General features: G+C 48.6%; 7 protein-coding genes across 7 annotated transcripts; 5 read left to right on the top strand and 2 right to left on the bottom strand.

Annotated features, from left to right (window-relative positions):
• Positions 1 to 81: 81 nt before the first annotated feature.
• N7447_008470 (actin-related protein 2/3 complex subunit 2) lies at positions 82 to 1,360 on the top strand (the record flags this gene model as incomplete). The annotated part of the gene is made up of 6 exons (XM_057232732.1): positions 82 to 143; positions 234 to 762; positions 823 to 961; positions 1,017 to 1,117; positions 1,182 to 1,230; positions 1,281 to 1,360. The coding sequence occupies 6 exons, from the start codon at positions 82 to 84 to the stop codon at positions 1,358 to 1,360; spliced, it is 960 nt and encodes a 319-aa protein (XP_057082274.1).
• A 1,293-nt stretch (positions 1,361 to 2,653) lies between these two features.
• N7447_008469 (uncharacterized protein) lies at positions 2,654 to 4,713 on the top strand (the record flags this gene model as incomplete). Its single annotated transcript, XM_057232731.1, has 3 exons — positions 2,654 to 3,289; positions 3,352 to 3,579; positions 3,673 to 4,713. The coding sequence occupies 3 exons, from the start codon at positions 2,654 to 2,656 to the stop codon at positions 4,711 to 4,713; spliced, it is 1,905 nt and encodes a 634-aa protein (XP_057082273.1).
• Positions 4,714 to 5,826: 1,113 nt separating this feature from the next.
• On the bottom strand, positions 5,827 to 6,027 carry N7447_008468 (uncharacterized protein; the record flags this gene model as incomplete). The annotated part of the gene is made up of 1 exon (XM_057232730.1): positions 5,827 to 6,027. The coding sequence occupies one exon, from the start codon at positions 6,025 to 6,027 to the stop codon at positions 5,827 to 5,829; it is 201 nt and encodes a 66-aa protein (XP_057082272.1).
• Positions 6,028 to 6,099: 72 nt separating this feature from the next.
• N7447_008467 (PP2C family serine/threonine-protein phosphatase) lies at positions 6,100 to 7,350 on the top strand (the record flags this gene model as incomplete). The annotated part of the gene is made up of 2 exons (XM_057232729.1): positions 6,100 to 6,569; positions 6,633 to 7,350. The coding sequence occupies 2 exons, from the start codon at positions 6,100 to 6,102 to the stop codon at positions 7,348 to 7,350; spliced, it is 1,188 nt and encodes a 395-aa protein (XP_057082271.1).
• Positions 7,351 to 8,191: 841 nt separating this feature from the next.
• Positions 8,192 to 9,292, top strand: N7447_008466 (rRNA-binding ribosome biosynthesis protein UTP23; the record flags this gene model as incomplete). Its single annotated transcript, XM_057232728.1, has 3 exons — positions 8,192 to 8,279; positions 8,336 to 8,425; positions 8,490 to 9,292. 3 exons carry the CDS (start codon positions 8,192 to 8,194, stop codon positions 9,290 to 9,292), a joined length of 981 nt encoding a protein of 326 aa, XP_057082270.1.
• A 519-nt stretch (positions 9,293 to 9,811) lies between these two features.
• N7447_008465 (COX assembly mitochondrial protein) lies at positions 9,812 to 10,206 on the bottom strand (the record flags this gene model as incomplete). Its single annotated transcript, XM_057232727.1, has 2 exons — positions 9,812 to 10,089; positions 10,173 to 10,206. 2 exons carry the CDS (start codon positions 10,204 to 10,206, stop codon positions 9,812 to 9,814), a joined length of 312 nt encoding a protein of 103 aa, XP_057082269.1.
• A 230-nt stretch (positions 10,207 to 10,436) lies between these two features.
• N7447_008464 (rRNA-processing protein PWP1) lies at positions 10,437 to 12,085 on the top strand (the record flags this gene model as incomplete). The annotated part of the gene is made up of 2 exons (XM_057232726.1): positions 10,437 to 10,672; positions 10,726 to 12,085. The coding sequence occupies 2 exons, from the start codon at positions 10,437 to 10,439 to the stop codon at positions 12,083 to 12,085; spliced, it is 1,596 nt and encodes a 531-aa protein (XP_057082268.1).
• Between the last annotated feature and the right edge of the window lie 1,357 nt (positions 12,086 to 13,442).

Raw genomic sequence — 13,442 nt, 5'->3', positions numbered from 1 at the left:
CCCACCGCCCATGACGATCACGGGCAACCTCACAACAGCCACTCATCTGCACTGTGCATACCAGCCATTGTCCTGCCCGTCATGCTTCTTTTAGATTACCAGAATGCTTTGATCCAGTCGCTCCTGACGGAGCGCTTTTCTGGGTACGTTTTGTTCCCCCCCCAAGCACTGCGACCCCGCGCATTGTATACACATCACCCCGAATCAGGCATCCGCTAACAAGCTGAACTCAGAGCAACCCCCGTATCCATTGACCAAGTGGTCTCCGACTTCGACGGTGTGACATTTCACCTCTCAACTCCCGAGTCTAAGACGAAGATCCTCATCTCGATCAATGTGAAATGCTACAAGGAACTGGTTCAGTACGGAGCCCAGGAGGTGTTGGAGAGAGAATACGGTCCATACATTGTGTCTCCGGAGCCAGGCTATGACTTCTCAGTACAAATCGATCTCGACAACCTTCCTGCAGAGGAGGAGGCCCGGAATGACCTGATTATGAAGCTTGCTCTCCTGAAACGGAACGCAATGGCTGCTCCTTTCGAGAAAGCATTCGACGAATTCAACAAGCTCGCCGAGGAGGCTTCCAGATACACCTCAGAGTCAGCACCACAGGGTATCCAGGAGGGCGGTGAAGTTATGGCGATTCACTACCGCGAAGAGGAGGCCATCTATATTAAAGCCAACTGGGATCGAGTCACAGTGATCTTCAGCACTGTGTTCCGTGAAGAGACAGACCGGATCTTTGGCAAGGTCTTCCTGCAGGTTCGTAACTTGCCGCATTTGGTCTGCAAATCACGAGGAACTCTTACTCACATTCTATAGGAATTCGTCGACGCCCGGCGACGTGTCTTGACGCTTCAGAATGCCCCTCAAGTTCTGTTCCGCAACGACCCTCCCCTCGAGCTAGCAAATGTGCCTGGTTTGAATGCCACTGGAGGCGAAGTTAGCTATGTCACCTTTGGTATGAATTCACAATATGCCCTCGATCCCCATTTTAGTACTGACTCGGCTTGCAGTTCTGTTCCCTCGACACCTGACCCCGCAGCGTCGTTATGAAAACATTTCTCACATCCAGACCTTCCGTGATTATTTCCACTACCACATCAAAGCCTCAAAGGTACGCGGTTTCTCTCAGTCTTCTTTAGATGATTAAAGAAATGATGACTAACTGTTTATCGCAGGCCTACATCCACACTCGAATGAGGAAGAGAACAGCAGACTTCCTTCAGGGTACGTATCACCCAATCAAAGCAAGTATGTCTACCGCTAACCCACCACAGTGCTTAACCGAGCTCGACCGGAGAATGAAGAACGTGAGCGCAAGACCGCTAGTGGTCGCACGTTCCGAGTGCAGGGTTAGAGCCTCGAAATTTATTTGTTTGTATCAGCCAATTCAAGTCTATTGTTTATACACTTTTTCTTTGTTTAGATACTACCTAGCAGCATATTTGTAGTGTTAGATGTTTGTTGTCTCGGCGCTTAACCAACTACTCGAGCCATTACTCTTAAGCAACCCAACCTTACATCTCAACATCTTACTTTCTATACTTATATCTCTAGCTATATCTGAACCTATAGACATATTATTGATATTATCATCACTCGAAACTGTAGTAAATCCCTTGAGGTCGTAGGAAATCACTCGAAGTTTTAGCAGATGATACGTTGTAGGTGTGCCTAAGCCTTTCAGGGACTATGGTTGATAGGCTGAGGAGTTTCCGCTTCGTTCAGGCCTTGGAAATGTTTATTTGAGGATCTATCATATGGCTCATCCTTTCTTTACCTGAAATATCTCATCTGTTTGCGTCTTATCACCCAGCTACGCGAATGATATCCCCAGCCGCTCAGATTTCCAAATTTGGAACTAAGCTTGACAAAGTTAGGGCTTTCAAACATCCATATAACCTTGGCGATGGAACATTGAACACAGATAGAGTATGAAGTTCACCAGCCATAGATACGGAGCAGATAAACAGCAATAGACGGAACAAGCATGGACAATATATGATAAAGCGTGTGCATTGTCTCACAATGTTGACATTTTCAGCAAGAAACTTGCTTCACGATTACTCAAACAAGTAATACTAGAACTATACATCACTCGAAGTCTGATTTTCCAGGCCCCTTAGGTACCTATGTAGACAAACCGTCTTCGGAGCCATTTGGAGACGCCCTTTATGGAACCTCCAACGGCTATTTGGGTATATAGTTTTTCAAATGAATGCATGAGCCACTCCACCGTGCATTGTTCTTCTACATGTTTCTCTATCTGGCAGCCAATCACGCGAAGCGGATTCCCAGCCGCTTCAGCGCGCCTAGTCATCAACAAACCTGACTAGGTAGTTCGTATTGAGCAATCGGTGCATCTTACCTGCATTTGGATATGGCAGGCATGGACATGACCTACCTAGGTATTTGGATATTGGCACATGGCATGGAAGGATCGAATCATATCAACTCTGCATCGCACCTGCCGTGAAGTTCTATACTTTTGTTGCGCAACACCGGGAGTGAATGGACGCAATAACCTGAAATAGTCTAACAAACATAAATACCAAAAAGGGTCATCCATTTCTTCTTCTTTCTTCTAATAATTTCATCTCTCATCTTTGAGCGCTATTTCAACACTGTGAATACTGAATACCGGAACAGTATGGCTCCCAATAAAGGTCTATGGGGGGTTGCTCTCTCCAAACTACGAAAGAGGCAACCACGTGAACCAGAGATCCCCCATGAGACTACCCTGCCTGTTTACCCTAAGCGTCCCGTCTCAGACAGTTCCAGCGTTTATTCTGAATTCATGTTACCCCATCCTCTACCAACTGTCATGGCCATGTTCCCCCCAACCCCTCTGCCGACAGTGGCATCCGACTCCAACCTTGACCCTCTAGCAATGGCTGCAACCATTTCCCAGGCTCGCCTAAATGCTCTGCAATCAGGAGAGGACGTCGATTTGTTTTTCCAACGGGGTAAGAACTGTATTGATGCTTATGCCCAGGCCACCAAGGCCATGATGGAGAATGCCTGTGCGCGTGTCAAGGATGGAGAGGACCCTCCCTATGAAGAGATCGAACAGTTGAAGGAACGTTTCTTCAGATACTGCCAGTCAATTGCGGAGGAAGCATTGTCCCTACTTTCTCGTACTGCCAACCACCCCCGGCGGGTCGAAGTTTCCAGCAATTCGACCATGCCTTCGCTCGTCTCGTCCACTTCAAACACGACTGGGTCTGAGCCGAAGACGCCCTTGCAACCTGGCTCATCCCACAGATCAGGATTTTCTGAGGCATTGGTAAGTGATTTGCTCCATACATAGGTTTCACTTCTGAAAGAGCTGTCCCTGATCTGTGATAGCTCGCATCCAGCGGCCGGGGCCGCCTCCGTCTTTACACTGTGAGCAGCGATGAATGGGTCATGGTTCCATCCATGCCCTCGCCCACGACTCCAGCCAAGGTCGTGGCCCCCGAGACCATGGACCCGGTCGAGGAATCGATTCACCTCGGTGTCATCATGCGCATCTTTGGCAAGTTGTACACTATGTCAAAGATGATGGAGATAATCATCTTGTACTACGGCGCGGAGGTATGACTTGAGCCCACAACTTTACTCTTTCTTTATACTTCCATCTCTTGCTGCTTCGAAATACAATTGCTAACACCGGCATTCTACTCTTAGAACGACGACTCAGAGACCGGTCTACCATTCTGGATCAAACGAAGCGAACAGAACGTGTGCACCCAGAAGATGGCCGTGCTGATTGACACCGTCGAGAACCTCTATTATGCCCTTTATGCCCGCATCACCATTGAGCTGGCCAGCATTGAGCTTTGCGGTTCTTACCGAGTCGACACTAGTGCATTGCGAATAGAGCTTCCATTCCTCATGCCAGAGGCAGATCATCTCTACCGTATCGTTCTCGCATTCAAGGACGTGCTGGACTCTCCAGAGATTTGCGCAATCCTTCGAAAAGACGTTATTGCCCACTTCCAGCAAGGATACATCGATCAGATCATGAAAAAGAAAAGCAAGCCAGAGTTTCCCTGCTTTGACCCTCTCGGATATCGCCCGTTTGCGATAAAAACTGTCTCTTACCGACACGGATCTTACTGCGAGAAATGGAGAGAAGTCATTCCGTTCCTCAACTTTATCCCAGCAGAGACAATGGCAACAATGTCGGAGAAGTATCTCACCTTGACTCCAGTTACTACTCCCCCTGACGACGTTAAACTTGAGCAGCTTCCCTGGATTCTCCCAGAGAATGTGGGCATGGCTGTCTGGGACACAGAGATTGTGAGGGACTACCGCTTGGCTCATATCGCCCAAAAAATGGGCACAACCATCGGAGAGGAACGCAAAAAAGAGTCCGCCCCTGGCCTTTACTACCTCATCAGGCAACGAAAATGCATTTGCAGCTCTAATTGTTCATGTTCCTCGCAGTGTACCGAAGAGGTGGAGCGCCCCTGCCACTGTGCGGAGCGACATGTACGCATCATGGCGACCAAGCGTGGTCTTGCCCACAGACGCAATGGACCTACTTTCGCCGCTACTGCTACTACTACTGCTCGCATGTTCTTTCATGGTTTATCTGAGCTCAGACGTGATGTTGAGGCTGTTGATATTGCCATTGAATTGGACCAAGCTTTCGAACTATTCTCTCTGTTGATCTCTACGGAACGAGATATGGCTCTCCGGGAAGAGTCCCAGGCAAACTTCTAAGATCGCAGTCCTGTCACTTGGGCCACGACTTATGATTATGATTACGACTACAGACACGACTACAATTCATGATTTGCAGTTCCCAGTTCGGTTCGTGAACTACATCATAGTTCAAATGGATTAAGGATTCCCAAAGTGGGTATTCTGTACATCAGAGTTTGATGGAAACCATTCAAAACGAATTCAATCTGCAAGACGAAAACGAAAACGACCAAAAAAATGACACCAAAAAGGAGGAAAGGTCAGTCAGTTCCGGGGAAGTGATCGAAGAGAAACCATTGAAGGGAAATAATGGGAGGAACCCACAGGGTGAATAACATCATTTGACAGATATTGAAACTGATCATGAGCCATGTCATTTATTTGATGAAACCAATACGAGAGGTCTACATATTGAGTCTCGAAATGGAATTAATTCAACCCCAAATGATACCTAATGTTTCGTACAGACTCGCCTATCCCATATCCGACGATCTAACTTCGAAAACAGCAGAGCAGGCCACACGACTGCACCCCTAGGAACCCAAAAGTGATACAATTTGGATCACCCGGCTTTTTGGAATTCCAGCCCCAGTATTAACAAGGAAATCATCTTCGCCGGTATCTTGGGGCACTTGGAAGTATTCCCCAGTTTCGGCGAGCTCGGCGATTGCTGCCAGGCCGGCTAGTATGGTTTCCACCAATTCATCATTGCGGTGGACATATAGATCAGACCCCGCTCTTTGGACTCCTTACTAAAGTATGTCTTTTATAGTTCATTATAAGGACATATTGCATCTCCTCGCTGACTTGGCTGCGTATTGCTGTCCTGGAAAGCGTTCTACTTGACTGGTAGATTTTAAACACTCTCATTTGTCTTCTGGAACCCATGTGTAAAGAAAACAAAATCAAGAGCTGCAATTTAAGGGGAAATATCATCTTCGGCGATATAGACAAGAGGCTCATTGGATCGGCAGAGATATAGATAAGTAAACGTAGCCCTAAGAGTCGCGGGGTTTTTGTATTATCGACTGCTCTTTTTTTAAAAAAAAAAAATAAAAACAGATAGATGGACAAATCTAACAAATTAACAAAATTAAAGAAGAATCCCAAGTAACAAAAGAATGAGAAATATCAAGAATGACGAGATTTCACGATTTTCATATGCTCAGAGATACTCCGTAGTGTAAGGCACAGTCGGCGGCGCAGACCAGTGATATCTTCGAGACATTCTCGGCCTTCACCGGTGAATCGCATTTTTCTTCTCTGTGCCTCCAAGTCCAGGTCTGAGTCAACAATCGTTTTCTGCTGTCTTCCGGTATTCTTTCTCTTCATTTTTCACTTTCATGCCTTAATGCCCCAGAAATCCGCCGAGCCCATCTTGGCGCACAGAGAGCCAAGTTAGGGATGGTAACCAAGGCAGTGTCACATTCATTATCATCATCATGGACGTCCATTAGCAAGTGGATCGCGAACATAAGCATAAATCAAATTCCGATCCAGAGTGCCCACCTCCGACAACCGAGCACGGCACGGCCATATCACGCGGCAGTGTGGCCCTCCTACGGCATCACCACTCCCGTCCCCGCTAAGCCCTTGGGTTCCCCCAAATCGCCCTTTCGATTCGATACTGGCTACGCTCTATGTGCCAAACGACCCTCACGACCCTTCCCTCCACCTTTTCTGTCCCCACCCTCTTCATCCTTCTCGGATCCTTTGACGACACACGGACTTAGCCAGGATAAGAGATTATCCGTCAAGGGCGAGCTAGTCCGCGGCTTGAATAATGGAGACGATGCGATCATCGTTGCGGAGAACTTTATAGGCGTCGATGATGGCGTAGGCGCCTGGGCTACGAAACCTCGTGGTCACGCTGCGTGAGTTCTCTCGTCTCAATTTTTATCCTATGCGCACGATCGCTGACTTTTTCATTCATACAGACTCTGGTCTAGACTCCTATTACACTTCTGGGCCCTCGAGGTCGAAAAGAACGTGGACCACCACATGCCCACCCTCGACCCGGTCGGATACCTGCAGTATGCATACGAGGAGACCCTGCAGGCAACCACGTCTCCTACCGAGTGGCTCGGCACGACGACCTCCGCCACTGCCATACTACACTGGACCAAGGAAAAAGACGGCACGCATAAGCCATTGCTGTACGTTACAAACCTGGGCGATTGTAAGATCCTCGTGATTCGACCAAGCGAGAATAAAGTTCTTTTCCGCACTGCGGAGCAGTGGCATTGGTTCGATTGTCCCATGCAGCTTGGCACAAACAGTATCGACACACCCCGAAAAGATGCAGTCATGTCTAAAATTGCGGTGCAGGAAAACGACATCGTCCTGGCGCTCTCGGATGGCGTCATGGATAACCTCTGGGAACATGAGGTTCTGAAAGTCGTTATGGACAGTATTGACACGTGGGAGGAAGGGCGCGTGGCGCCGAAGAATGCTACACGACACCCTCATCTCTCTGATGATCGCAATGTCTATGTCGCCCGGGAACTGCTTAATGCCGCTCTGACGATTGCCCAGGATCCTTTTGCAGAGAGTCCCTTCATGGAGAAGGCTGTGGAAGAGGGTCTCGCTATTGAAGGGGGCAAAATGGACGATATTTCCGTCGTCGTCGCATCCTGCGAGAAAAGTGATGGATGAGAGGCAGCTATTCGCTTTATGGCCAGATTTTCCTTCACAAATTTCCACCGGATCTTTGAATTCCACGCTACCCTCGGCCGTACGCCAGTTTTCATTGACACCACACCTCGGCCCGCAAGGCAGGCTTTTATTTCCCGTCTAGCCTCAATGCTAGATGCTCATACATATCGCCAAAAGCTTGTCCCGCCACATCGCTATTGTGTAGCTATGATGCCTTGCAAGTGTCGAATCAGGACCCAGACATGCATTGCAGTCAAATACCCACCCGCAGGAAATCATAACCCCCGGTCTTCCGGCACGAGGCTTGATTGCTCAGTCGTCATACTCCCATCCGTTGGTATCTTGCATCGGCTCAGACAACTATATGACCAGCGGAGAACGTGCATCGGTGGTTTGCGAACACACCAAAGACCTGATGCCACCCTGTTAAGCTGGTGATTCCTACCTATAACATATATCCCCTCTACCACATCTGTTTCCTTACATGTATGCATTCACCTATGAGGTATTCCATTGCTGGTGCGATGTGGCTTCTCTGCCCATCATTTAATAGCCTTCTCGGTTTAAAAAGAACAAATAATAATATCTCTTCGGCTCAATACCTAGTATCCTGTGTCATTTCTCATCTGCAAGTCTGCGGAGATTAGTAAATGAAAAGTATAGGGTACTTAATTTTAAGGATAAATGCCCCCACTTGGACAAAGTACTGGGTACCTCAACATCAGCACAGACCACAGCACCGCCGCTTCCGCCCGGCAGAATGAAAAAAGTTTCGGTCGACGGAGAAGCTCATGACTTTTGCTGCATTCAATTCTCAAATACTTGACATTCATCATTCACAATGAGGGCCAAACGTTCAAAGAAGTATCGCAAGCTTATGCACCAGTATGAGCTCACTTTCGGTTTTCGAGAGGCGTACCAGGTCCTGGGTATGTTCCATTCAATGCATTGCTCTGATGTCCAATACTAATCTGCGCTCGAACAGTTGACTCGAATTTCCTTCGCGCCACCGACTCCTTCAAGATGGATCTGATTCCTGCGCTTGAACGAACAGTCCAAGGCAAAGTCAAGCCTCGTGAGTCGCACCGAACACCAAAGGTGCCATCCGCCAAGACACATCCCAACTAACCGTCTCCAAGTATTGACAAAGTGCTCGCTCGCCGCTATCATGGCCGCACAACCCATCAACCCCAAGACCGAAAAGCCATACAGACCTCTCTTCCTTCCCCCTCCCACAGAACTCCCGCTCCGCCACTGCTCGCACAACGCGGACTCCACGCCCATCGACGAAATCGAGTGCCTCCTCTCACTGCTTTCACCCAACGCAGACTCAAAGAAGAACAAGGAGCACTACATTCTCGCGTGCGCGGACCCAATCTTGAGAAAGACCAACAATAGCGAGAGCCAGCCCCGCAGACGGAAGACAGAGGAGGATCGTAAAGAAGAGGAAGCTATGCGCCGTTCTCACGCTTTGCGCTCCGGTGCCCGCTCTATTCCAGGTGTACCTATCATCTACGTCAAGCGCTCGGTAATGGTCCTCGAGCCGATGAGCGGCCCGTCGGAGATGGTGCGGGATGGTCATGAGCGTGGGAAGTTCCGCGCTGGATTGGATGTGGATCCTATGCTCGGCAAGCGTAAGAGAGATGGCGAGGCTGATGGCGAGAGTGCTGGTGAGGAGGAACCTAAGAAGAAGCGCGGTCCTAAGGTTAAAGCGCCTAATCCTCTCAGTGTGAAGAAGGCTAAGAAGAAGATTGATGTGCCTACACCGAAGAAGAATAAGGCTGTCCCCAAGGATGTTGTCGCGGATGCTACTGAGCAAAATGATGGCGATGAGTCTGCCGCACCCAAGCCTAAGAGGAAGCGTCGTCATGCTAAGAGTGGTCCTCGTGAAGACTACGAGGAGGCCGCCGAGCCTAATGAGGCCATGGAGGTTGACGCTTGATTGAATCTTTACGGCATAGGCGACTCATGATGCTGGTTATCATTGCATGCATTCTCAACCTTATTTCACTCTAGGGTGCGGCGTTCAGATCGGATGGGTTATATCTAAAAGTTCAGCTGATGTACATAATAGTAATGTACATCTGATATCATTCAAGAGGTCCTATAATCCGCAGTATATCGTAGATTCAGTGTTTGGCATTGGTGCCTGATAAAAATAGGACAGAAGACAGCGAAGGCTAGTTGGCCATATGTATATTTACATGTTCAGATATCGTACAAGTACTCTTCCCCAGAAATGAGAGGAGATAATTTGGGCTCGGTTTGCGTGTGCCCATGCATTCTTATGGGAATATATCCCAGTCGAGTTGCAATATCGGGCCCATGCGGAATGCTGCCACCAATACCAAGCAGCGGTGCTGTCTTTTCAGGTATCAGTTAAATCAAAGAATAGCCATACAAAGCACACTCCAAACTCCAAACCCAAACATGATGGCATATGCTCATCTCATAGCATAGTCTATTGCTTCGCGGCACTGGTATTGGCCGCTGCTGCAACATTCGCCACTGCAGCAGCCGGAGCAGGCCCTTGACTGAGCTCGCGCTCCTTGGCCCAGATCTCCTCAACACGCCGGCGGTTGCTGCGCGCATCGTCTCGGTTGCGCTTTGCGCGCTCATATCGTTCTGCGGAGAGGCATTTGTTCACGTCACGCTTGATATCGTTGCAGCTTCCAATGACTTTATGTAGGAACCCCTTAGCGTGACACTCGTCCAGAGCAGTCATGATCTCTTCGCAATCTGTGTGGTATCAGTCAGTACCGGCAATTATAAAGCGAAAGGGACGGCTAGATGATTATTCCGGGTAGGTGAACTCGACATACTGGCATTGTAAGAAGTGTGGAGGTGAGAGTGCATAATTGCGGTGGTATTAGGCTGAAAATCAGAACAATTTGAAAGACAATTGCAAGTTCAATCATACGATCAACGCAAAGCACGTAACATCGCGGGTCCGCAAAATGTCCGGGCGGTAAGGAGATCGGCCTGATTCTGCCGGGCGGAAAGCCCCTCGAGGCACACCGATAAAAAAAAATATCGCCGATAAAAAAAAAGTGGACGGTGATCAGTTTTGTCACAACACTTTCACAATGTCTTCCATGATTACGACTACGACATGGGTGAAGCGCGGTGTCGCTGCCCAGTTCCCTACCAAATATGAGATCGATGAGGCCGAGATGGGCCGCATATCTAAGCTTGCGCGCATGCAGCTTGAAGATGCGAAGGACGATATGAATGCTGCCCAGGAAGAAGCTGGGGATGAGGGTGACGATGCTATGGTTGATGATGCTGAGGAGAAGACCGCAGCCAAGAGCACCGATCCAACGTGAGTAATATTGAGCGCAATGGGGATTTAACTCGTGCTAATTGGATTTACAGTGATGATGATGTGTTGAAGGAATTCGACATGGATAACTATGACAAGGAGGAGATGGATGAGGATGGAGAGAAGGTCACCATGTTCGGCAATGTTCAATCACTGGCCTACCACCAGCCCAACGAGGAAGACCCGTACCTTGTGATCCCCGAGGACGAGGATGATGAAGAACGCGAGGAGCTCCAGATCATGCCCAACGACAACCTTCTATTGGCCGGAAAGGTGGAGGACGAAGTTGCGCACTTGGAGGTCTACGTCTATGAAGACAAAGCGGACAACCTCTATGTGCACCACGACATCATGTTGCCCGGCATTCCGCTTTGCACAGAGTGGCTTGATATCCCCGTTGGCAAGAATCCCGAAGGTCGGACTCAAGGAAACTTCGTGGCTATCGGAACCATGGAGCCCGATATCGAGATCTGGGATCTGGATGTTGTGGACTGCATGTACCCCAATGCCATTCTCGGACAGGGTGGCCAGGACGCCGATAAGATGAAGAAGAAGCAAAAGAAGAAGGCCAAGGCCAACGACGAGTACCACATCGATGCCGTCCTGGCGCTGGCCGCCAACCGTCAGCACCGCAACCTGCTTGCCTCGGCCTCAGCTGATAAGACCGTCAAGCTCTGGGATCTCAACACTGCCACCTGCGCCAAGTCCTACTCCAACCACAAGGACAAGGTCTGCTCACTAGACTGGCACCCAACCGAGTCCACCATCCTGCTAAGCGGCAGTTATGATCGCACTGTGGTGGCAGCCGATATGCGTGCGCCGGACGCCCAGGCCCGCTGGGGCGTCGACGCCGATGTCGAGTGTGTGCGCTGGGACTCACACGACACCAACTTCTTCTACGTGACTACCGACGGCGGCATGGTTTACCGCTACGACATGCGTAATGTCCCCACCACCCCAGCCGAGTCCAAGCCTGTCTGGTCTCTGCAAGCACACGACTCCTCCGTTTCATCCTTCGATATCAACCGCCACATCCCCGGCTTCCTGGTGACTGGCTCAACAGACAAGACCGTTAAGCTGTGGAGTGTCGAGAACGACAGACCCACTCTGATTGTTACGCGCAAGCTTGAGGTCGGCAAGGTGTTCTCTGCTTCCTTCGCACCCGACCAGGAGGTCAGCTTCCGGTTGGCGGTTGCTGGTAGCAAGGGTAATGTGCAGATCTGGGATGCTTCGACTAACGGCGCTGTCCGTCGTGCGTTTGTGTCTCGTCTGCCTGATCTTGCTGGCGATGTCCAGGAGCGCACTATTGGTATCAGTGCTGATGATGATGAGTCTGATTCGGATGAGGGTGAGGATGATGGTGAGGGCGAGCCTCGTGGTGGTGATGGCTGGGAGTCGATGGATGAGGACTAGGTGGATACAGATACCCGTGGATCCTTTCCGTTTCATATGCGCCAAAAAATAGATTTGCTGTTGGGTTTTGCATGTTAATGACCAGTCTGTTATGAAGTTTTGGAAATATGAGAACAATTCCAATGACATTCGTGGGAACGTAGGAGCATGACTAACTAGTACAAGTACCATCTTGAGGGGATATCCAATCTATATTTTGTGTCAATGCAGCAAACTAATCATGAATCTTAGCTGTCAAACTTTCCGAGTGAATCGACACCAATACTTCCACGATCGATGTTGGATGCCTTTCTTATTATCTACTAGACAAGAGAGAAAATGTGCTCCCGGAATGGGGGCGGGGATAGTATAGATTCCCAGCAGCACATAGTCACTAACCATCAAGCCGCTGATTTTGTTTCGAATTATTGTCTGGGGAATACCTTGACTTCATATGTATGTGTACCCAAATCCCATACCACATGACCATAGTCCACTTCCAAGGTTGGCTTCTTTTAGCGGACCCACATAACGCAACCTTAATTCTAAAACAGACCCCATGTTGTATGTCGTATCTGCACACTAGTAGCATAAGGGGTGATATTTGGCCTTATATTTTGACGGCAATCTCCTATACATAGCTACATCTACTAGTACCCTGTAACTGCAGGAAAGGGAAGTATGTCAAAGTCACCCTCTGTTAGCCCTTGGTCACTTGAAGATGACGACTGTTGATTAACTATCGCCAAAGTCCCGCCGCTAGGAGCCAAAGGAATGACGTGAGCCGACTGAATGTAGTGCCCGAAGCGGGATTGCGACTTTTTTAGGTTTAAAGCGAGAGAAGTGCTAGAGGACATGATAGCAAACGTTACTACGTACATTTTTCTATACTTGCTTTCCATCCCGCAATCCAAATTTAAAGTTTTGCGGGTGATTTACTAGAAAAACACTAAAGCAAGATACCAAGTGAATTGTAAATGCTAGAGCTATCCATATCTTATACAGCTTGTAAAAATCTCTCAATAGCACTACTAGCACATAATGTCTAGTGTTGTTTGGCCTATGAAAATTTGTTCTTTTTTTAACAAAAACCACCAATAAACCAGGCATCTATCCCTAATCTTTGATTGGGATTCCCTTTCAATATATATTCCCACTGTACCAAGTTCTTCACACAGCTGCTGTGGCAAAGTACAAGGTAGAACTAGTGCAAAGCATGTATGGGATGGAAGATATCTTGCAAAGATGATTTATATGCTCAAATTGTCTGTCTGATCTCTCAATACCTGCCGAGAAGCCCATATTTATGGGTTTCTACCCACCCCTCAATTGGTAATAGAAACATGAATGGAATCACAAAGAAATGGAGAGGTCGAAT

This window comes from Penicillium robsamsonii (assembly GCF_028829455.1).
Source record: "Penicillium robsamsonii strain IBT 29466 chromosome Unknown utg000005l_segment0_segment0, whole genome shotgun sequence".
In the NCBI taxonomy this organism is placed as follows: domain Eukaryota; kingdom Fungi; phylum Ascomycota; class Eurotiomycetes; order Eurotiales; family Aspergillaceae; genus Penicillium; species Penicillium robsamsonii.
This window is presented reverse-complemented; position numbering and strand designations above follow the sequence as displayed.